The 26,224-nt window shown below is 36.2% G+C and overlaps 1 protein-coding gene across 3 annotated transcripts in view; it reads right to left on the bottom strand.

Moving 5' to 3' along the window:
• slc8a4b (solute carrier family 8 member 4b) overlaps positions 1 to 26,224 on the bottom strand; it is a 66,052-nt gene that overhangs the window by 5,246 nt on the left and 34,582 nt on the right. The window contains exons 4-6 of one of the 3 annotated variants that reach the window (XM_042728351.1): positions 24,582 to 24,845; positions 22,957 to 23,441; positions 1,660 to 1,766 (exon numbers count right to left, since the gene is read on the bottom strand). In XM_042728351.1, coding sequence (XP_042584285.1) covers positions 1,660 to 1,766; positions 22,957 to 23,441; positions 24,582 to 24,845 — 856 coding nt within the window. Of the gene's footprint in view, positions 1 to 1,659; positions 1,767 to 14,987; positions 15,905 to 17,567; positions 17,746 to 22,956; positions 23,442 to 24,581; positions 24,846 to 26,224 lie in introns of those variants that run through there. The other 2 variants (XM_042728353.1, XM_042728352.1) reach the window with 2 other exon arrangements.

A 26,224-nucleotide genomic window follows, 5' to 3' on the forward strand; every position in this document is an offset into this window, starting at 1 on the left:
GATGGAATAATTCACTTTGCAATTTCTGAAACTGACAAGCAGGAAATTTCATAAATCTTATGTGTGCCATTGTGCTAATTGAATTGTAAAGTAAGGCATTTAAGATGGAAGGGTCACTGCCAGAGAAGGCTGTATAAATAATGTAGAGAATAGTGATAGTCACACTGCTAACACAAGGTGATACAGAGACAGCTAATTATTTTCTGAGGTAACAAACTTCAAAGCCTGCAGGTATTAATGTTTAAGCCTTTACTGTAAACATATTTCCAACAGTACAAATGATTTACTAAGCCAGGGGATCTGAAATGATGCATGCTAAGAGGGTAAGAAAGAAATCATTTTCACTCCATTAAAAACATCTTAAAGCTGAAAAGAGAATTACGTAATCACTGCTCATCATGAACGCTCAATTTCTTTTTTAATTGAGCTTTTTTCCTTTCTTTTATCTTATCTTTTATCATTCATGCTCTCATGCTCTCCTCATTAAATGACTTCCACGATCATTTATTTGTGGCTTTGACTGCACTGCTCATTCTGCAAGCTTTAATTTTTAGTTATTTTTTGAGAATGAACAACAAAAAGTGGCACAAAAACAAGGCTGTGACATTCAGCTGCTTCCGTCTGGTGTACTCCACTGGCTAATTAGCAAACAGTCTTTTATTTCTATACATCCGATTAGAAAAGGTGTGAAATAATAAATGTAATTAATAAATAGTAAGTTGAAGATCCACACACACACAAACAAACAAACAAACAAACTTTATCAATACTAAAGACCAATTTGATCAGTTTGGTAGTTCTTTGTTTATGGGTATATTCTCTATACATAATTCTTTATTCTTTATTTTGAAAGGGGGAAATTAATAAAAAAAAGGGGGTACATTAACTGATGTGAGATCATGTAAGTTTGCCAGATTTAGCCACACATTAGTTCTCATCTGCAGTCCCTGCATTTAAAGGATCTATCAAGCTAAATTATGTGAATTTCTCTGAATTTCATTCCATTTTAATCCTATTAAAATTCAAATTGGAATTCTGCATCGTTTACGATCTCATTAAAATTCCAGTTCAGAAAGTGAATTGAAATTGTAAAGGCATTTCAGTTCAGCTCTGAATACTGCAAAACATTCAGATGTTTAAAAACATATGTGCACACATTTCACACAGTTTAAAACTAAAAACCCATCCCTTCCATCTTCATTTCACCCTCTAACTCTAGAACTCTCTACTCTAATTCTATTGTATCTACTTGTTTTCTTTTTTATTTAAAAAAAAAAAACAATTAACCCTCTAACACTTGCATTCTCTATTGTATTTCTATTCTAACTACTTGTCTTTTTTTTAGGAGAATGTGACTCTAGCATTATCTTTTTCTATTTTTTTTTTTTTTTTCTTGTTTTACTTTTATTTGAAAAAAAAAATGACCCTCTAACACTAATGTTCCCTATTCTTTTTCTATTCTATCTACTTGTTTTCTTTTTATTTAATATTAAGAAAAGATTTGCTACGTTTACTGTGTTAGGCAAACCAAGACTTGTCACAGCACTTACATACTGTATTATTGCTTTTTTTTGGCTTTGATTGTTTCTATTGTCCTCATTTGTAAGTTGCTTTGGATAAAAGCATCTGCTAAATGATTAAATGTCAATGTAAATTTACCATGTTTCTGTCCAATCTCTAGTAGGACTGGCTCTCCTAACTCAATACTGAAGGTCTTGTTCTTTTCATACTCTTCATCATCTATAATCTTCACCTCGATTGTTTTCCTGTAGAGAGAGGAAAATAGAGACATGGTGACACAGTGCTATTTCTTTAAACACACTTACATGATTTCTTTTTTAATTACTTTAACACATGCACACACACGCTGTGAAACTATGACTCTAAACAGCAAGAATTTCAGTTTTAATGAATTTGTGTGTACTCATCTGTAATTCACACCAGGATTTGCATAACACTGACATACAGTAAACAAGCACACACCCAAAACACATCATCATTTCATGCATTATTAATGATGTTTTGTTTCGCCAATGTAAATGTCACTGAGGGTGGAAACTTTAAGTACAGGATTCAGAATAATTGCTTCGTAATTAATAAACAAAGTGAGAACATCTTCCTCCCATAGAGAGACATTTCAGCATTGTTTTCCTCAAACAAACACCTTGAGCTATAATAAGTACTGCACAATAGTTTAACAAGCACACTGAAACTGTTTTGCCGATACTGTTCAGAAGAAATTTTCAGAAGTTCATTAACATGATCATACCAGTAGGTGTTTTTTTTTTTTTTGTGGTACATGTGACACACTGTGGTTAACATTACAGTAAAACAGTAATATTATTAAATATTTTCAGTTTTCTGGTTTAACATATTTTAAAATGTAATTGATTCCTGCCATGGCAAAGCTGAATATATATGATTTAAAAAAAAATTCTTCATTAAATGTTTGTAAACATTTGTGAACTATTTACCTGGTGCACACTACATTTGAGTACATTTGCAACTTGCATGAGCGGTAAACATAAGGTCTTGAAAAAAAAGAAAAAAGTTATGAAAAACACTACAATATTCATAGTGAAATGAGAGAATATGTAGAGGTCTACCAGAAGTCCAACTGTAGGGGATATCAAATCTGGGACAGACTAAAAAGAAAATTAAAGAGCGGAAGCTATATATTATTTATTTAGGTATTATATATTTATACTTTTTAGAGTCTCAACAGTACTCACAGACTGTTTATGTGTGTGCATATACTGTATGGATACGCAAGAGGTTAAAAGCCACTGTGTCAAGAACAACTGAATATTATTATGGCTATAGTACCTCAGTGTTCCCACTTTCACCACCCACTGACTTCATTACACATTCATTCATCTTTGTTCAATTAAAACTGACAGATACATTAAATTAAAGTAGGCTTAACCAATAGCCCTCATCTTCTTCTCTGTGAGGAACAGAAAGAGTAAGACAGAGACAAAGAGAGTGAATACATTTTTTAAACGGGATGAAAAATTCTGTTGACAGTGGGATTTTCTGCTCTACAAAGGGATGTACATTCCATACATTCAAGTATATAAGCACAACTGCACAAACTCAGAAGCAAACTTTTTGAATTTGAAAGTATTACAGATCATAAGTGTCTATTATATTTAATCTTCCTTCCCAATGGAGCAATTTCAACACTATTCCTATCCTCATGTTTTGCTCAATCCATTAATTCAAACTTTAGCTTAGATTATTCATGAGCTGAGATTCAAACTTCTCCTTAGAGGACTGAGGAAATACAGTTGAGTTCGTTTTACCTTTCTTTACCTTTCTCTGTCCTAACTCCGCTCTCCATCACTCCCCCAACTAGTAAATTTTTCGATGCCCTCCATCCCATCCCCACTGGGCTCTTATTAGAATTTTTTGTGTGTGTGTTCTTGAGCTGAATCCAGCAGCTCAATTAAGATCTTGTCAGCTATGTGTTTTATTGCATTTACCTGCTGCTTCTCCCTCACACACATATTACTCGTAATTATTGCAAAAGACTAAGCAAGAAGGAGGCAGAAAAAAGAAGGAGAAGCAGTAAACAAAGAAAAGACAAAAAGTAAGTGAGAGATAAAGTAGGGAATTAACTAAGATTGAACCGCGTCTGCTGATAGCGTTGTTTATTTACCCATGCTGTCTGTTTTGTTTTAACACACAATTCACTAAATGATTTATGCAAATTGGGTAACACCGCAAGCATGACCAAAACATCTGTGCTGAAAATAATTTGCTTGCCACAATTTGCCAACTTTCAGGTCATTTCTGAGTGCAGCAGATTACCATGAACTGGTGTACTTTACAGCATCACTTCAACGGAGCCACTTAAAATGGCTCTTTAGTATGCAGAAAGTGCACACCTAGTTTTACATTTATGCATTTTTATCCAAAACAGTGTACACTGCATGCAAGGTGTACACTTTATTCAGTTCACGCAATCTCTATGTCTATGAACTCGAACCCATGATCTATGCATTGTTCAAACTACAGGAATATAATGAGATTGTGAAATAAACATATATGTATCGCCTATTTTTGCACATATTAATAGCACCAGTGCTAACTGTGGCTGGCAGTGCACTGACTTTTGTTAACAATGCACAATACGATTATTGGAATACATTTTACAAGAGAATACTATTTTTTTTTTCAATTCAAAATATCACATTTAATTCTGTGTTACTTGCCATTTCTTTGTAATTATTTGCAAATATGTGCAATTTCTGAGTGAAAATTGTTGCAATGTTTTTTTTTTTGTTTTTGTTTTTTATTTGTTTGTTTTTTCTGTGTAGACAAATTGAATTTGAAATGATGAAAATTATGTATGCTACTTTGGACAAATGTGCAAATGTTTTTTATTGTTTATTTGTTTGTTTTTTCAGTGTAGACAAATGCATTGGTTGGTTGGTCAGTCATTTGGATTCTTCAGTATAACTAGATATTTATGTTGCATTTCATACAGACAAGCTAGCATTAATAGTTGTAATAGAACATCTCTCATTCTCTGTCTTTCAAATTGATACACGTCATCATCAATTGCTGTTCTTTTATTGGTTCTTTAATAGACAGGTGTAATAGGAACTCTGTCAGATCTTCATCACAATTATCAATCAAAAACAGCTTTTCCACTGTCAGGCCAAACAGTTCTAAGAACGCTAAAGAATGGTTCCAGTTATGTTTTCTGCATGGAATGGAATGGTTAAGCAACGAGAACGGTTCAGCCTGATGGTGGAAAAGTGGCTAATGACTGATGACTTACAGCAGACTATGAAATTGGGTCTAAAATTGTACAGTGCAACGCAAGTTTTGGCACTGAAATAATATATGCAAATCTAATTTTTTCCCCAGTGTGTTTCATTATGTCAGGGTGGTGACTATAAAAAGGTATGTTGAGTGTTTTCTCCACTTCAACTGCATTGTGAAGCATTAATGAGCTCCTTCTCTAAGTGCAGGTCCTAAAACACTCCACTTTCATTTTCTTGAGTGTTTTTTATTTCTAAAGAAAGCCTCGAAGCATTAAATTTAACACAGAGAGGAGATTCATAATAAATGACACAGAATCATAGCCAGTTTGCTACATAGTACCAATATTGGAAATACTAAACTGAAGGCTGTGTGTACAACGTCAGTTAAAGACACCTGATCATCACCTACACACACACACACACACACACACACACACACACACACACACACCAATAATCAGTGTCTAATCAAAATTCCACACTTAACTTCCTGTTGCTTGCTTTTTGTGATGATTAGCAGGTTGTGGTTGGTGATAATTAATAAGAGACAAGGGCCATCATGTTCGGTATGTTGAACTGTGATTTAATTAATGTAACTCACACGGGTGATTAGGCTGATTAAAAAAGATGATTGATGCTCAACAACATATTATTTTTTCATGATCTTATGCATTTCGTTATTATTAGCATTTAGCATGGCCACAATCAAGTTAAATGTGCAGTGTGTCATTTGTGCCACTAGTGGCGCCAAATGAACAGTGAAAAATAATCACTGTTTTCAAACAGGTTTCCCTAACACATCTACCAGTTCTTTCACCCCATCACCTGACTGACAGTTTTAACAAATGAAACAGTGGCACAGATGAATCAGATATCACTTGCTCAAATAAAGCAATGTTTTGAAAGTGGCACAGAGCAACCATGTTTCCACTATTCAGGAAATCAACCTATGAATAGCTTATTTATAGTTGTCTCTGCACATTAGACTGTGTTAGGAGAAAGTATTTTAACTTCGAAAAAATTTCACACTTCACCTTCAAGGGTGACAAAGCTGAGGGCAGATGTGATTGTCTGGGTCCAGAGAATCCTTCACATAATAGTCATGGACATTTACAGTTATTATGTAACAGTCAACAAATGGCACACATAGAGACAATAAGGAAAGAAAGACAAAGATAGTTCATCCCAACAGATGTGGAATAAAAAGGCAGTCACTCTGAGAAGTATTGGCTTGACAGAAGCAGAGAGTAAAGAGGAAAAATCAAATGTGGTAGAGCTTTTGTATGAACTGAAAAGAACAGGCAAGCTGGATGCCACAGACGGATCTGTAGTTTGCCAGTAAATTACTGCTGACCTACTAACAAAGAGTAGAGAAGAATACAGTAAATGTCTGAAGAAGAATGACAAAAGTGATGTTTTATTTTCATAATAATATGGTAATACAACAGTATTAGCACAGTAGCTTAGAAAACCATGCAAATACCATTGTTTATGAATATAGTAATCATTCTTAATATTATTTAAATATTATTTTTTCTGTATATTGTAATAATTTTTATATTGGTTTTTTTATGATTTTAGAGATGATGCACCCAAATTTAACCATTTACTCACCCTCATAAAAATGTTTAAATGTTGCCTTTATGGGTTTCTTGAATATTTTTCATTTTTACAAGACAACAATGTATTAAAAACAACAACAAAAAAGTGTTTCCTTTGCATTTTTTTTGTTTTTTTTTTTTACAAAGTTTTGCATACAGATCCCCATTCACATGGATCCAAGAAAACTATGACTGTCAAGCCAGTCTGTTTTCACTACGTGCATGTGCACATATAGTTTTATAGTTTTTATGTAAGGGGGACATACACAGTCATAACTGGACAAAGAAAGGTTATCATAAAAGGTTCTAAAAACAAATGCAATTAAGTGGACAAAAGAATAATTACATTTTGGCATGCCCATATGGTGTGATTACATGGTGTGAATTATTCAACTAATATTAACTATTTAGTTATTAGTATTAACTGTTAGTTATTTGCATTAAGTATTCTTTAGGCAAAGACCATACTGTAAGTCACAGAGACACGAACATATGCATGCACACTTTCACAGACAGCCATAAAATACACCCTCTGAATTAAATTCTAATCTCATGTTCATAGTGAGGCAGATACACATGTGAGAGTATCATGTGACCTCTGATCTGCTAATCTCGCCTTGAGCCACAAATGCAGTATGAGTTAAAGCAGCATCACTTTAGATTAAAATGATAAATATTCCAATGTACTTAACCTTCAGACATGCTAATGTAGAGGTCATGACACCAAATATACAGTACAATAAAATGCATGTAATTCCTTCCATGTAATTCATGAAGCATCAAATCAAAATAACCATCAAATCAAAAACACTTGTGCACTGAATATTACATGCTAATGCAATCCACATTTCCACCACAGGGGGTGATTTTGCATTGAGATGATTGTTTATCTAAAGAGGAGTGATTTGATCACATCCTCTTATAATTACCAATCTAATACCAGTTGAATCAATTAATGGCAGACCAGCCATTTAAGTTGTAGCTGAGCTATTGTTTAATTTCACATCATCCTTTAAATTCCAACTTTAATCATTATTTATAAATGATGACGACACTGAATTGGCATTCCTACTAGAACTATATTCAACTATTATCTGATATGGAATTGTTTGCATATATACATAAGCACATATGGGATTAGGTCATTGTCTGCGAAACACTCCAAACATCTTAAGCATCTGTTTGTTCAGCAAAACACAACATGCATGCACGAGAGAGAGACATGAGGTTGTGCAGCTTTATATATCATAGATGTGATGCATCCAGGCAGGGCAATGGGATTGAGATATTCATCATTTATGAGTTGGTCATGTTCTCCAAATTTCACCACCTGCTCCCTGCTCTGAACACATACACATACAGCAGACACTGAAACCAGGGCAGAGCTGCTTGGGGCAGTCCACACATATGCGCTCTACTCCCTCATGATCAGCGGTGACAGCATCTTGGGTGGAGTCAGGTGTGTAGATTTAGGTGGCAGTATTCAGTCATAATTTAGATTGCAATAAAGTCTGTTTTCTACTGTCATGCACGCGTTTCTATCTGGTGCTTTCTGAACAACAGCTTTCTGATTAAAGAACAATGATGAGCAGCTTATGGGCGGCACAGGCAGTGTCTCTGAACATTGCGCTAATGTTGAGGAATTAGCTTTTAAGCTTATGAGACAGACAGAGGCATGATTCTCAACCTTGCCTGTCAGAAGGCCTGCCACAAGCCACAGAATCTAAACAATTATACAAAATCATGTATACGTAGAAGGCTTGGAGAAGTATTTCTGGTAACACTTTACCATAAGGTTTCATTAGTTAACATTAACTATATTAGTTAACATGAACAATATTTATATATCATTTACTAATATTAGTTAATATTATGTTCAAAACAGTAATATATTAGTTGTATCTGTTAACATTAATGTACTGTGAACTGACATTATTATTTTTATTAACATTAGCCAAGAATAATAAATGCTGTAAAAATATATTGTTCAGTTTATGCTGGTGTATGCATTAACTAATGTTAACAAATGAGATCATATTGTAAAGTGTAACCATATTTCCTATATTTTAAGGCCTGTGGATGGCATTTTATATGTGTTTCCACAGGGTTTATTGATTGTGTAAGGCTTTTAAATTATCTCAATCAGTCGATATTGGATAATTAACTTTTCATGTTTATTTTAAGTACCTTAATTAACTTACAGATAATTCAATTACATTGTTAAATGCTATCTTAAGAATTTGTAATCTTAACTGAATTAATTTCATACTGTACATATAACAGTTTAATGTGATGACAAAGTTTACTTTAAAACCAGTGATTTTAGTTTTAGTGTTTTGTTTTTTTATTTCAATAACATTTTTTAAATAGTATACATTTTAATATCAACCATATACCAGTTAACAGCAATAACATGAAAATCAGTTCATTGGTATTAGACAGACTTTTAAAAACTGTTTTTTATATTAATTAATGTGGGTCCTAAAGTAGAGGAATCTGAAGAGTGTGTCTCTTAAAGTAACTGTAGAGTGAGTTGTTCTGATGAGTGTGAATTGGCATGCAAGAAAATATGTTTCTTGTTTTTGGATCTTTGTATTTGTAAACACAGGAGTTAGATGATCAGGCCATTATCAGCCAGGCCAATATCAGCACTGTAGGCCAGTGTAGAGGCCTAAACAGATCTGAAACATGAGAAAATTTAGAAGTTCAATACAAGCAGAAAGAAACAGGACAAACAAGAGTGTGGCAAAGAGCAAAGAATGAATGGAACCAGTCTGACCACAAAGTGTCTAGACTCCGAACTCTGGAATAAAGTGGAATAAAGGCCTAATTTTCCAGATGTTATGAAGCATGAAGCAGAATGATTGAGAAGCTGATGCAGTGTGGTATACAATATGTTGACAATGAAGAAAAGGTACGGAAGAAGATCAGCAGAGATTTTAGAGGCTGTAGGTTTTTTCCTGGAATCAGTTGCAGAAAGTGGGCACGTCTTCAAAGTAAATCATGAAGTTCTCAGATCTGAGTTTTTAAAAAGGATGAGAAGATTTTTTGAGCCCCAGCTCAAACCAGTCCAAATATTCTCCACCATTTAAATAATTTTCATGTGCTCTTCTAGAAGTATCTAAAAAAGGATAGCAAAAGGATGTACAGCACTTGAGAAAGGATGGCTAGGTCTCCTGGAATTAGGCATGCAGATGACAGGGGTCATGGACAGGAACATATTGTTTCTGGCAGCAGATCAAACAGAGAGAATTACAGTATATTAAGCGCTGTACAGACACAGGTCAACTACTTTCTACATTTGCCTTCACACCCTGGTTTTCTTTATTCCTCTTCTGCAGATTCTTTTGTCAAGATCATTTGTATTTGTCTGAATGATTTTACAAAATAGTGGAGGATGAAGACAGCAAAGCACAGGTGAAGAGAGTAGATATACTGATAACGATTAACAGATGATATAATAGAGGGCGTGGAGTAAATTGGATTGTTAGACAAACTAGTACAATGAAACGCCCACACAGCCTCATCCAGTTCCACACAAAGAATTATAAATAGTCTTCTAATTAGCTGGTGAAATGATAACACTTAGAGAAAACTGTAATAGTCACTAAAATACTGCAATTTACTAATAATTCTAATCAACATACTGTACACTTTTACAGGGTCAGTTCTTCTGGAGCAACCTGGGGTTGGGCGCTTATACAATGGTAACAGTTCAATCATTTCAAGTTTTAGATCTTTTCAGATTTCACCTACAGTAGCCCTGCAGTGAGCAGAGTAACATATAATGCATCCTTATACTTTAGACTCACTTCAGTTTATGAAACTGCAGCTATGGGCTGTCCCACTAATGTTTTGGATTAATATGAAGGAAAACATTTGAATTGCTTGGAAAGATGTTCAATCTTCAGAATGGTAACCATTTGGTTATTGCTCAGTTACAGGACAGCAGATGTGATTTTGCGGGACAATAAAGAACACATCTGAAAGTTAATTTTATTACTATTAGACTATGTGAATATTATTTGCATAGTCTGTAGTTAGAAAGCCTTCCTGCTGTGACACTGGATGATAACATGATTTCTGTCATAACAACTCCCCGAGGGATTGGTATGGTAATGTACGTGACTATGTTAATGTGTTTGGTCTTGCTACTGCCAATACATCCACAACATGCTGCTGTGAGCATGTTAGAAATACTGCTGCTGCACATATAACATATATGAAATAACCCTCATAGCTTACATGATCACCCAGTAGCAGATCTATACAGGTGGAGCTGGGGAAGGTGGTTTCTGAAGTGAGCTGCAACCGCTACAACAAGCATTAGCCAAGAATTTGAATGTTGAGCAGCAAGCTCATTGGCTACCGATACAGGAGAAACCAATCGGCAGAGACATGTGATAATGATGTCATTATGTCAGATTGAGTTTCCTATTGTGACCTATTGGACTGCACCATCTAGAATTTCATGCCAGCACTGTGGATTTAAATTGGCAATAAGCTTTTTTTTAACTGTGACCGGCTCTGTGATTGGCAACCAGGTTTGTGTGGTACCATGTAATTTATCCCAAAGAACTGATTCAGTCCACTAAATATAATTAACTGAATAACAGGTCAGAAGGTATACATCACATAATCACACAAATGTCATACTAAAATAAAAATTTCCTTTATTAGACTATACAAGCATTAAATGCATTTTGCCGGATTCAGTGTATCCTGAACTTCTTGAACCAACATACTTTTTTGTTGGATCTGGCATCTTTGAGCATGACTGTTTCTCAGTGTTTATCAACTGAATTTAGTGGGACAGTTCCAAAACTGGGAACTTTGTCCCATATCTTGCAAAAGCAGTGTCTCTGATTTTAATTAGTGGATCCTGTATCATAGTGGATCCCCATCAGCAGCTTCAATTCAAATTCGACTTGGCGGATAGCCGCTGAATGGTCATTAAAATAACTATTTCCTACTTCCATGGGTCACACTCACACAAATGGTGTTTTTGGCCCTCCCATGTGTGATGGCCAGGGACAAAGATTAGATTAGATCCTGTTTGGACGCAGGTTCTCTGCCTCCTCATGCGTTGATGCAACAGGTCAGTCATCGAGCCAGTATAATGCATGTTGGCAAAATGCAGTTCCCACATTTGTCATGGGCTCCTTTGACAGACCTGGCAGACAACACACTCTGTGCCTGAAGGGTACCATGTCTTCTGCCACTGGGCCTGTTACACCTCAAAGCCACAGGAACCCTGCCCCAGGTACGTTGAACATAGTTCCACTGAGGCTGTTGGCAAGGTATCTGGATACTTGGTTAAAGCTCCCCAGTCCTTCCCGGTGGCTCCTTAGGATCATTCGGCTGGGCTATGGTCTAGTTTGCCAGGCGTCTGCCAAAGTTCAGTGGCATTCTGTTTATCACCGTGTGAGGCAAGAATGCTGCTGTTCTTTGAGTGGAAGTGGTGACCCTTCTGGCAAAGGGGTGCAATAGAGCCTGTCCCCTGGCTGAGATGAAGAAAAGGTTTTACAGCCCTTACATCATTGTACCAAAGAAGTGTGGGGGCCTCAGACCAATCTTGGACATGAGGGTGCTGAACCGGGCCCTTCACAAGCTCCTGTTCAGAATGTTGACCCTCAAGCACATGTTAACATGTGTCAGGCACCGAGACTAGTTTGCGGCAATAGACCTGAAGTACTTTCATGGCATGATCCTTTCAAGACACAGACCATTTCTTCGATTTGCCTTCAAAGGACGGGCTTTTGAGGTCATGTTAACAAAAGAGTATAAATTTCATCCTTGTGATCCATTTAAAGGTGCAATTAATGTATGGAGTGGTCCAAAAGAAACAGAGTGGGAGATATACGCGAACACATGTACTCCATCTGCCATCCGGAAGTCGACCCATGTCTGAACTGCTCTTTGTCTGCTTTGGAGGTCAGCAGAAGGGGAATGCTGTCTCCAAACAAAGGATCTCCCACTGGATTATGGGTGCAATCCTTATGGCCAATCAGGCCAGAGGTCTATCATGCCCACTGGGTGTGAGGGCACACTCAACCATGGGCATTGTTGCTTCATCAGCTTTAGGGAATGGTGCTTCACTAGCAGACATGTAGAGCTGCAGGTTGGGCTATACCTAATACATTTGTCAGATTCTGCAGTCTGCAAATGGAACCAGTCTCTTCAAGAGTTTTGACCACTAGTTCTTAAACTTGGGTGTCTAGTAGGGTGTAGAGCTTGAACTCAGTGCTGTTCCCCTCTCTGAGGTGCCAATATCTAGTTCAGTTCCTTCTTATGAACCCTGCCTGTACTATAATGGGAACTATTCCTCGAGTGAACTCTCATAATTGATTAGTGCACCATTGTCATGGCTTGGAAGCTCTCCCCTTAGGCGGAGCCCACCACAGAAATCTTCCCTAAGTAGTACTTCCTTTCAGTGATTCCATAGGTTGATCTCTACATGTCACCTCCCCTTCGGGTAGGATGTGGTCTCCGTAGCATCCTTTCCCCTCAAGAATAGGATGCTTTCCCAATGTTAACAACCAGGACTTTTCAATTGTTACTTTTTCTTACTTCTCAGATTTGAGAAAAGACTCAAGCTGAGGTGACCTCTGCCTTCTATGGCAGCTCTCCTGGATGTTGGAGAGTGAGGTCATAAGTCTTGGGTGTTGGAAGGTTATGATGAGGAGAGGTGCATTTTGTTGTGACACCTTGGGCTTGTCAACATCTGGGCCCCCATGGACTCGTAATGCAATTAAGCAGCTGTGGCATTTAGTATAGGGACCCCTAGTGTCAACTTAATACACAGTCAAATTGACAGACTGAAAGGGATCATTTTGGTCACATATTATAAGCCTAATTCCCTGATGGAGGGACATAGACATTGTGTCACTTATGCCACAACTCAAACTGCCTCTAAGTGGGTTGATATGTTTTTATGACTCATCAGAACAGAACGAGGGAGCAAATGCCACAATGGCCTATTTATACCGGGGTGTCCGGGGCATAGCCTGTTATGCAAATTTTGCTTTACGACATTAAAAGATAATTAAAACAATAGGTAACATCTGATTAGGTTGATCACCACCTTTAATTATTCACATAATGTTACAATTATATATCTCTTAACTCATTGCCAAACTCATTGGCAGTGAGTTTCATGATGCCAGCCTTCCTAAAAACTACATCCCAATCCCATCTGAATTATTACCTGAAATCGTTGATGTGATATGTAAATATATATATATATATATATATATTATATATATATATATATATATATATATATATATATATATATATATATAATATACATAACATAACATAATTAAAAAAACTAATCCTGTCTGAATGTTATAGAAAGTGACATGTCTTTCCCTATGTATCAGTTGAAATTCTCTTGTTCTCTCTTTCTCACTTGTTTTCTTAGATCTTCCTGTCCATATAATCACACATCTTCAACTGTATCTCTCTCACAAACATAAACACAGGGACAGACAGTCTGACGCATTCATTATCTCAATTTATGCAATGTGGAAATTGAAAAATCTTGCTTATTTCAAACCCATAGCAAGAGAAACAAAGAGAAAGAGATGAACTGGCCTCAATATCAGCCCCATCCCCCAACCCACTCCACAACCCACCCACCCCTTCCTCTTTTTCATTAAACTTTCGATCTTTTTTGTGAAAAATTAGTTTCCCACCCCCTCATTTGCCATCTATCACCTCCTGGTTCTTTTTCTTTCCTCTCATGTATGTTTTAACATCCTCACATCAGTCTTTCTCCTCTCCTTTCATGTCATCATTATCTATTTAGCTTACTTTGAACGTTAAAGCTCATTATCCACCCATGTGCCATAGAGGACCGCTGTTACATTTTAGAAGTTGAAGGTGACTGTGTGATTGGCTGAGGTCTATGGAATGACATGCCAACTGCTGCCAGTCTGCCAGCACATATCCTAGAAACACACCAGCTCATGGCATTAGCAGCTGTTTTCCTGCATATGTGTCTTTTTGTTTCATTTTACACCAAAGTCTAAACCTTAAATCTTGTTTGTGCTTCTGTATATTCAAGTATAACATGTTGCGTTTGGTTACAAGACAAGCGTTAACCAATGAAATTTGGTGTTGTGCGTGTGATGTCAAACATGGTGCAATGTGTCTGGCTAGTTTTAATAATACTACATTGGAAGCAGTAGTGTAAGAAGACTGCTATTGTTAAATTACAGTTTAGTATTAAAAACTAGCCAGACACATGTACCAACTCAATTCTATCTACATAGCTGACCAATAGACTAAGCGCTAATGTGGCTGCATGTGTCAAAATGTCCATCTTGGCAAGATATTAAAGTAAACGCCACTGGTTTGAGCCATCCATTCAGGGTGTTTCCCTGCCAATGGCCTAAGACACTGGGAGTGTATCGAGAATGTATCTTTATTGTTTTTTTCAGTCTATTGTCTTTCAGACTATATCTCTACATTACAATTTGCCTATAAATGTCCTAAAACATTATCTCAGCATCTTTTTTAAACTTTTTGACTGGTACTTAGCATACTGATAAATAAACTCTTCAATCCAGCAGACAGTGTTTTCTTTTCTTTTACATTGTGTTACCTCACTCTGTGTTCTCTCTCATTGTTGCACCTCTTCCGTGTCTCGTTCGGCCTGACATCTCCCTTAAACATAGAACAGCACACACAAGCACACACTGTCACTTCAAGTTAATCGTCAGGGAACGCCTCAACGACTTGTTGTCTTTGCAGTGCTAATTAAGCCACTTCCAATTTCAGAGTGGAGGATTTAGATGACAAACAGAAAAGGGGGAAAACTTAAGTGAGGGTAGGGCATCTTCTAAACACAAAAAGGGCAAAGTTAAACAGAGCATACAGAGAGGGTTTCATAATCACACACCAATATCAAAATGAAAAACAAAGCAAACTGAATAATGAGACTAATCCCAAATCATACTCACAACATGAATCCAGCTAACAAGGGTCCAGATTAGAGATAATAAACACTCAGGATGAGACTCTCATCCTGAGAGATAACACTTCAAAAAGCCAGAATACAAAAGAGGTCATTGCATACCCCAATGAGGTGTTAGATGAGAGCAGTGCTGGTGAAGGAACATTAACGTTCAGCATTCTGGGAGGCCTGAATAATGTTGCCTTGTTGGCTGCATCTTAGGTGGGTATGATATACAGTACACACATTGTTAAAAGCTTTTTTTTAAGCATGCAATTAAATATTCCCCCAATAATCAAGCATTTGCTTCAGTGTTTTATCTCGAAGTGTTGATCGATTTTCACTGTGTGAATGAGCAGACAGAGAATAGAAAAAAGAAAGCAGAAAGAAATAAAGGGAAGGAAGAAAAGAAGATATGCTATAGATCACTGACAGAGCTTGAGGTTAACCACAACAGGTCTGATCTGGATTATAATTACAGGCAGATAGATTGCATTAGTGTTTAATAACACAGGGGTGTAATACATTTTAATTAGATTCAACCTGTCAGAGCATAATTTCTGCTCCGACAGAAACTGTCCTTTCGATTTGGTCCTTGTGTATTTTATTATTATTATTATTATTTTTATTTTTTTTTTTTTTTTCTTGATTTTATTATGATGTTTTGATTTTATAGAAATGTTTCCATATTGAAAACAAATGTGCTTCTTAATATTTTTTTGTGGAAATCATGCTACTTTTTTCTGTAAAAAAAAAGTTATAAGATTTTTAACATTATAAAAGTCACTTCAGATCAAATTAATATGTCCTTGAATAAAATGATGTCCCTGAATAAAATAATTAATTTCTTAATAAACAATAGACTTTCATTGTTTCATTTCATTTTCATTACCATTTTTAAAACCATGTCTTTGTGTTAACTTAAATTTAGACTGAACAGGGATGAAAGATAGAGTCAGAAAAAGAAGGAGCTCTTTCAACTGGCAGCATTTCTTTTCATATTCCAAGTACACTCACCATTATTGGCCTATATATCTAAATGTATTTTCTGTGTTTCCATCTCAACATAAACCAAATTAGTTTTTGCATTTACTTTAACAAATTGGCACAGGAAACATTGTTATGGCAATGGGCCGTGGTCATCTTGTCTCCATCACTTAAAAGTACACAATGGATCAAATCAGTATGCACTTTAATTTAGATGCATTTTAATACAACCCAATCAAAGCTTTAGTGTATTGTATGCCAGCTTTACTCATAAACCTAATACAGCGAGGACTTTACTGGCATGTGTGCTGGTGTCATGCATAATAAGAGATGCTGAGTTGGGGAGAAGGCCTTGGCCCTCTGCAGAGGCTCCAGGGGTCTGAGAGAGCAATGAGGCAGCTGTGAAGGCTCTAATCATGGCTGGGACAACAAGCCTGCAGTCTCCCTCTGCCTGGACATCTGCCCTGTAATTAAAGGGCTTCATAGTGTGTGTGTGTGTGTGTGTGTGTGTGTGTGTGTGTGTGTGTGTGTGTGTGTGTGTGTGCGCGCACGAAGAGTGTACTGTATGTGGATGCTTGCAGGCCAGGCTGGCTATAGGTGATGTAGCCAGTCGCCTAGAGCCCTGGCATGCTTGAGAGATTCCTGTGAAATGGCCCAGCACAAATGAGTAGATTACAATATCTGACATGCAGATGCTTAAAGCTAAATGTAGTAAGCAGCGCACTGTGACAATACATAATCAAGTTTCATCCCATTGCCATGCCATACAAAATCTGAGTTATCAAAGTATAAAGCCAAGTATAAAGCCATTTGAATGCTCATGGACTTAATTTAAAATAAAAAACACAATAGTGTGACAAGTAAAAGCACAAACAGCTTAAATATAATCAGCAAATTGCCCCAGTTCTTCTGGATTTAGTCTGTCTCAGTTTATTCTGTTTCTTCCTGTCATTCCAGACAGACTGGATGATGGTGAGATCAGGTGGAGCACTGGCTGTTGTCAGACTCCTTATTCAAGCAAAAATCTCACTGGATTATTACAATTAATGGCAAAAATGAATGTTTGGAAATGTAAACTGATATTTCCTACTGACCCACTACAGCAAAAGATAGAAATAATTGACTTAAAACTATTTTTAGCTGGTGAAAATACTAGTGTTCTAATAACTTTGGCCACCACTGTAAATGTGATGTGACTGGAATTCACTAAAGTACCGAACTGCAGAGCTTGTGCAAACATACCTGTCATTGTGATCAGATGCATTCTTATCTGCTGCTTTCTCACCACTGTCAGTTTTTGTTGTGTTTATTTTGTTATTGAGAGGAAAGCGTGCAGCATATATTTACATATATAAACGCCTCTCAGAATCTTCAGGTTCGGCAGGCTACATTTGCTGTGTCTTCTTCTCTTGAATTGCATCCAGGAGGGCTGAATTGAATTACAGTCCTGCAGTAAAGCGCTTGTCTGGTCAAATTATTTTATTGTATTACATTAGGTCATATGAGATCTAACCACTACTCGACAACAAAAATATTTGTCGACAATCTTTTACTGACGATGTTGTCGATAATGTCGACTACTCATTTCAGCACTAATTTAAAACACTTTTGCATGGCAGAAACAGTCAATTGTTGATATAGAGACACAAAGAAGTTGCATAAAAAATTTAGCAAACTAAGCGAATCAACCTGACACAGAAATCACAATTTTTTTTTTTTTTTTTTTTACAAATTTACAAAGAAAGAATGTGCTTGTCATGATTCCAAGATAGAAAAATTTAATTAAAAGAAGTTATCCCCCAAAACATTTTCATTTTTCTTCATTCTTTTCTTCCCTTTAAAGATTATAGATGCATGACCATAACCATAAAGGACAATGTGGCTCTATCTGCAGTACACCGCTTATCTCACATTGCACCTTGAAGTGAAGAGTATTTACTCTGCAAAATTCAAGAAGCTTACAGCAGGTTTTTTTCATAAGTCAAACCATTTTGCTGTTTCTCTGACTATATCAATTGTACACACACTCATACTCAGACATTATTATGCTATGCAGTCCTCTGCAATGTTCCTAAATTACAAATACAATTTTCTTTCATGTTAAGTCAATTACAGCTCCTGCATCTAAATCCCAACTATCTACAGAGCACAACTGGAGGAAACACAGCAGACCTCTGTATTTGTCAGTAATGTGGTTTTACATGTAGATAGCCGGTGGTAGAATGAGGTTAGGGCAGGGTACACACATGGTAAAATTAGTTACATGGCAGGCACGCTGATGATAAGGCTCTGTCACAGTGTAAAAGTTAGATATGCCATAAAATTATCATCTGAGGCAGAAATCCATGTTAACAATTATACAGCTCCTGTATAATTTCACATTGTAGTATAGCCTATATTCATTGCTTTTTTGCAACAAGTGTGCATCTGAGACTATGTATGCCAATGTTTTGTTTTTAACAATCTTCTATGATGACTTACCATAAAGCAGTCAAATTAAAAGCACATGTGATGCTATTCTCTCTTTCACACAAATACACACACAGACAGACTCAGACCTCCAGAGATACGTGACCTGACACTGAGAGACAGAAACTGAGAGTGAATTGGGATTGTTTTTCTCTTCTGTCTTTCCCTGTTATATTTACCAAAAGGTACAATCAGAGGTTGCTCTGGTAAACCCAAGGCCACATCCATGTCAAACCCAGAATATTCTGAAACATCACAGGAGGAACAGAGCAAATAATAAAAGAAAATACAAAGAGATCTGAGAGTATATGTGGAAAACTGCACAAAGTTACTTGCACAGTTCAAAAAAATCACATGAAATCTTCCCATTAAACCTGAGACTTAAAAGGATAGTTGATCTAAAAATTAAAGTCTTCTGATGTCATGCTATAAGCTTGGTATCAACAAACCCAAATTTAAGTTGTGTGTGTTAAATTTGTTAAGAACAAGTTAAAATCGATATCAGTGATTCAGAATGTGTCTCATAACTGATTGTTTCAAACAACACATTGAAATTACACTAATGCGATTTGAGATGAACGTCAAATAGAAATTAAACTGTTATTTTCCTCACACAAAGCATCCATATGACTTTAAACTACTTGGAATATAGTGCACAAGTCAAAAGGACTTGACTTGAATGGTGCTTTGAGCTTGACAAGCCCAACATTGCACCATTTCATACAACACATCACTGTGTGTAAAACAGCAGTGTGAACATTCTGCTAAACATCTCCTTTTGTGTTCAACATGACACTGAGTAAATATGACATAGTTTCCATTTCTAAGTGAACTATCCCTTTAAAATACATTTTAGGGTTTAATCTCTTAGAGTATGTGTATTTTTTATTTTTTTTTTTTGTTTTTTGTAGTTTGCAGTCTTGTTAGAAAGTGTAAATGATGAGCAGGTTTTTGAGTCTGCCTATCCAAAAACACTACTCAGGGGTGAGTGATCTACTTTTGACTTGTAAACACATACTCAGAGACGAGCACTCACGGAGATGTCAAGCTGCGGTCCACTTAGAACGCATATCTAGAACTCACAGTAGATTCTGGGTCACCCTAGGCCTAATGCAGAACCCCATGTCACAAGAGAGAGGCCAGAAAGAACATTTGGTATGACAAGCAAAACAACGGGGTTGAATTAGTTAGAAAAAGTCAACAATGAAAACTAAAAATCTGAAACTGTGAATTGAAAGGACAGAATTAGTTTTGTACATTAAATATGGAATGTGTGCAATCACAGCCAAAGAAAATCGTATTAAAAAGACAGATTGAGCATAAAATTATAGAAATACAAAGAGACAGGATGGTGCAAATATGTGAGAGCGCTTCTCTGCACCTCATAAATTCTTCATGAAATATGAGCAATAAATCAGTGTGAAATGATAGAATGACATCAAGGAACAGACCTCAGTAAATCGTAGCATGAATGTAACAGGCAAAGACACATTCAGACACACACAAACTAATCCGCCAGACCTCCTTGTCTGTCTTCATCTCGTCTTTGTCCTCAGTGTTGACCTCTCTCTGTATTTCAATTATTATGTGTTACCACCTCTACACTCGTCCACTGGTTTCTGTTTCTATGACAAGCTAAGGGCGCTGCAGAGTTTCACTGGGGCTATATGAATATTAACCTACCAGAACCTCTCTCTCAAACACACAGACACTTACACATTTTTATATTTTATATTAGGCTGGAGTGGAGCTATATACAATGCATGAAATTTGATACATTCAAAGAGATTCATTAAGTGAGTGTTGATAGATGAATTGAAGGCTGGAAGACAGAACTGAGAAAGGGGAGTAAACTGAAGATGTTTAGACTGAATAACAGTACTAAAGGCATTAGTATTTTACTTTCAAAGAACCCATTTGTTCACAAAAAAGGCAAAAAGCAAAGAAAAAAGGGGGAAAGAATGAGAACAGACAAATCCAGATAACTGTTTTCTAGCTGGTCATTTATGGCCATTTGTTGGTCAGTAGACAGTTAATCAGCAGGACTACTAGCTGGTGGATTTGGTTTCACTGTTGAAAACCATCTGGCTAAGGATGGTTAAGACTAGTAGACCAGTATAAACCTAACCTAACTTCCATGTCCCAAAACCCCTCATGTTCTGTTTTTTTTAGCCATTTAATATCTTGTAAAACACTGTTAAAGGGTTATTTCACCCCAGAAATTAAAATTCTGTCATCCTTTACTCATTCTCATGTTTTGGGTGAAATGATTTCAATGGAGGAACAAAAACAAATCCCTTTAACACCTTGATATGAGACACTGTAATGCAAATAGAACATCTTAATATGATTATAAACTTGATGACACACTTGCACCATTTTCCTTTAGGAATATTACATTATTTACATTGTGACCATTACATAATGCAATTCATGTTAATATTTTCAGATTCTCTGAAAGATGTACATACATACTACAGCAGTAGGTCCCTATTTTAATTTCTTTTATTTAATTTCTTTTATTTAAATTCTTCTACTGTGCGTTTTTGCTCAGTTAAAAACACTCTGCTGGGTTTTGATAAGTCAGATGAACATTAAAATTTAAAGGTAAAATAACAGATTATTTTTAAAATCATTATCATTACTTTAATGAGGGTTAAGCTGGTATGACCCGGTTTTTCCAGCAGGAACAAGAGTAAGAGTGAGGTGAATTGAAAAGGAGAGCAAGGGAAAATTGTGGACTAAAAAGAAGGGAGAGAGATTGAGACAGGAAAAGCAGAGATACAGCGAGAGGGAACTGTTTCACTGCTGAAATACAGAATATTGCTGATTATCTCCAGCCTATGTCCATCACAGACCCCATGATGTGTGAGTGTGAGTCTGCTCTTTCTGTGTGTGTGTCTGTATTTCATTTTTTGGCAGTGTTTTCTATTCCATTTTTTGAAGGTCTACTTGCTGTGTGCCCCTGTTGTGAAGCCTTATTGGATAGTAAATCAACAGAGACCAACTGTAACAAAAATGATATAAGCCTTTCACTTTGTCCTCTCCTCACAGCTTATCTCTCTGAATTCAAACCACACCTATAACCACAACCCCACAATTCTTTTCAATGGTTGATTCATAAATAATTACAATTGTTCCCCCCAAAATACTAATACTATTCTTGGTCCAGAGACCAAGAATAAACCAGCTTATACTCATAACTGATATCAACATTATATTAGCTTCAGCAAACAACTACTGCAGTTACCTGTGGCATGAATCACACAAAAGTTAAACACAGACACAGTTAAAACTGCATTACACACTATGCCAAGATTTCTCACTATGAAGCCAACCATCATACACAGCCTTAAGTTGTTTACCAGCATTAAATGGACCCACAGAAAGACGTCACTTTACAAGGACATAACCATTTTGTCAGCTGTAAACTTTCACAGCCATTACCTGAGGACTTTAATTTCCCTTTCACCCACTACTTTATACAATATATGCCTCATAAGCTTGAGGCATATCAAACTCCCAAACTCACTGTATATATCATACTACAAAAAATAATTAGATTTCTTCAGTCTTATACTTCATGCACAGTAGCGCACGTACTGTACATTCAATCATTACCAAAGGCGTGACTTTAACTGCAACAGCAGGTTCACGGTACAAAGCTAAACCCCTACAATTGGTGCCATTCATGTAACAAAAGTGCAGTATGTGTGAAACAGGATAAAAACTTACAATCCATATATTAAAGATAATACCTGTCTTGACTTGCTCGTCTTTAACTAAGTGGAAAATTTATGATCCGATTATGGAAGGATGTCTACCATATTAATTTTCTCTATATGGCAAGAAATACAAATGTTCTTCACATTAAGTCACTAAAATGTATAAGAGGAACAAAATCGCTATGTATTCAAATTTTTGTGACATTGTGTTCTTTTAAATTAAATTCTTGTAGCTCTTCCCTTAGCCGTGAAATAAACTGTCTGACATGCCTGAGAAACACACAAACAAATAACTTTACTGCGGGACTAAAAGCATTTTCACTGTGAAGGTTCACTCAAGCGGAACAATCTTTGGACAGAAAGAGCTAAATGGCAGTAAAACAGAGATACACACATTCTCACACACACAAACACAATAGCTGGCGGAAACCTCTTACATTGTCTCATCGTTCTGGAACTCCAGTTTTCCAGACACTTCCTCATAGTCTTCCCCTCCACGAGCTATCGCATCCACTGTATGGTATGGCACAGCCACCAGACCACGTGCTCCTGATGTCCTCAGGACCTTCACCTGCATGATGCCGATACTTTCGCTAACTCGCACCGACTCGCTTTCAAATGTGAAAATTCCTGCGTGGTCGTCATCGTAGATCGTCACGGTCGCCGTGTGGGCCTCACCAAGGGCTGCACTAGGAGCAGGTGCTCCAGTCTCCATAGTAATAGGATGTCCATCAGCCCACCCGACTATACGGGGATTGTTCAGGCGCACATAGAAGTATTCATCTTCCTCAAAGATGTCATCATCAATAATGCCGACGGTGATCTCTTTAATGTTCTCGCCAGGTTTGAAGACGAGTGTGCCCTCAGCAAATTCATAGTCAGAACCGGCATTGGCTGTGCCATCTTCTGTGCGGTAGTCCACCTGGAGTTGTGCATAAATAAACATTTAGAAAGATCAAAGATCTTCCTTGTTTCCATTAAATAAACAGACAAATATCGGTTTCATAATTTCCATAATTTAATAGACGAGATCAGACGATAAGTTTAGGAGTCCCTTATGAAAAAAGAAGTTTATTCAAGTGTGCTATTAGTATACTTCTTTTAAACTAAAAATAGGAAAGTATGCTTTACTTTACTTTTTATGTACTTCTCAGAAATGGGCTTCATGTACTCCTCAGTAATATACTTAAAATCACATTTAAGTATACTTGACTTCTACTTACAAAAAGTCTAAATATATTTGTGCTATACTTGTGCTCCTAGAATCTGTGTTTTCATTGTTATACGGTAGAGGGTGCTAGTATACATCTTCTGTACAGAATTTCCAAAATAAACACAAGTGAAGAAGAAAAAGAAACAACAGATACTAACACTTGTAATCTAACATGATCATCTGACATGAAACAGCATCAAAACTGTAAAGTTATTGTATAAAATGTCGACCGATGAAGAGGTAATAATTACAGTCAAGCTTTGGGGTGTTGATCGACTCCATCTACATTTTGATTATCATTCTAAATCCAATTCATAGTCTTTTTTCAGCTTTTTGTACAAAGTGTTATTTCTTTATTTTTTATGAAACTTGAAACCCACATTAAAGTGTTTAAAAAAAGAATGCATGAAGCCAGAATAAAATGTTTTTGTTTACAAGCAGATACCCTGTTCTTTCTTTGGATGTTTTGTATGTTCAGATATTCATAACAAAATGTACACAAATTAAAACCTAAATAGGGACATAGTAGTATACTTAAAGTATAATGTAAAGTTCACTTAAAGGAAACTTATGGGTATACTTGCAGTATAAGACTACTAAACTAGTAGTTTACTGAGACTATACCTCAAAGTGTACAAATAATTTAATTAGTAAACTTTCAGTATACCTATAATTTCACTTTTAGTGTAATTGCAGTACAAACTACAAACATAGAGGTAAACTATTTGTGTACTCAAAGTTTGTTACTGTTATACTTAAAGTATACTTTTATATACTACTTTTTGGTAAGGGGTATCCTATTCCCCTCATAAAATGACTGAACTAATGAGTGGTTTACTTTAAACTCACCTTAACAGTGCACCCAGCATCTCCTCCATGCCTTTGCACAGTAAGTTTTAAGGACCCACAGTTCTCAAAGCACTGGTAGAGGGCAGGTTCAAAGTCTATTCTTGTGACAAGAGGGTCATCCTCCTGCTCCCGAGGTTCCCCACTGCTGACCACTTTGCGGGCCTGATCCGCTGCGTGTTTCTTCAAGACGTTCCCAGCACCAATCATCATCCTTGTCGCCTGAATGCGGTAGAAAGCTCTGCTCTTCTGCTGCTGTATTAGAACCTGAACAGTTAAGGTTGGGAAGGGTTTTTGTTTTAGTTTGCGTTTAGTTGCAGATCAAGTTTTCTTAAGTAAAATAGCTATTTCAAATTTGCTACATGTACATGCTGAACCACAGTAAGCATTAAATGGAATTTTCAAACAGGTTTCCCAAACAATTCCTCTGTCTTCCACTGTTTGAATAAATAGGTTGTCGTGCATGCTAACTCCACTGAGTCAATGAGAATAGAGCCAATAAGCTACAGTCTTCATTTGACTGGCTGACTATTGTGTATAATGGTGTAACTTCATTATTTAGGTACAGTATGTTACAACTTTTCAACAAAACGTACTGGTGTGATTTTATTTTGAACTAAAGCCTTTACACAACATTTAAAACAAGACAATTTTTACAGTTTAACTTTTAAAGTGTATGTACATATACTGTACTCAAACAAACATAACAAATCATCTTTAAAGCAGTACAAAGACAGTATTTATACATTTTGGGAAATCTACAGATATCTCACAAATGTTTCTGCATACTAAACTGGGAGAGCAGGGGAGAGGTGGGCAGAACCTAATATGAGGCTAGTTGTAACACACATAAGACAGATGGTTTGTAAGTTTCCACACATGCTAGCATGACAAAACTTAGTGTATTGTACTACTTGCCACATTAACACTAGAGAAAAAGTCTTTGGAAGATATCACTAAACATTTATAGCAAAAGTAAATATTTTACCTACATTATTGTTATTCCATGACATTAGCAATGTAATTCATAAAGAATTTTTATGAATTCTATTGAGAATACATGATAAACGTGAATAAAATATTAGATTATTATTTCAAGACATTTTAAACATTCTTACTGGCTCGTTTATATGTCTCCTGTTCTAAAAGCTGTGTGTGGAGGAAGGGAGGGTGTGTTGTGTTAAGTTCTGTGATTTTCTGAATGTCTGAATGTGTTTCTAAATCTGCTCAAATTGTTTTGAACTATGGTGTAGTTGTGTTTTATTTTGTGTTTATCGTCAAACTATTTTATTGACATTTTAGTTTGTCCTTTTTTATTTTATCAGGTAAAATTTTTAGTTTTTGTATAGTTGTTACAATGTGTTCTTTACTTTACAAAGTGCCCCACCTATGGGGCATGTTGTCACATTTCACTTCCATTCTTTCAACGTAAATAGACAAAACTCCCTTGATCAGTGGTTCTCAATTAGTAGGTCACAAATTAAAAATCAAGCTGTTTTGATCAACCATTGAGTATATGACTCCTTAACATTCCAGAGAAATTTAGAAACCAATAATATATAAAACAATAAATTATTTATAACTATGTAATTTTATACCATTTATATAATTTTAGAAAATTAATTTCATTAAAATGTTATACCTCA

Source organism: Cyprinus carpio, chromosome B7 (assembly GCF_018340385.1).
Source record: "Cyprinus carpio isolate SPL01 chromosome B7, ASM1834038v1, whole genome shotgun sequence".
Taxonomy (NCBI): Eukaryota; Metazoa; Chordata; class Actinopteri; order Cypriniformes; family Cyprinidae; genus Cyprinus; species Cyprinus carpio.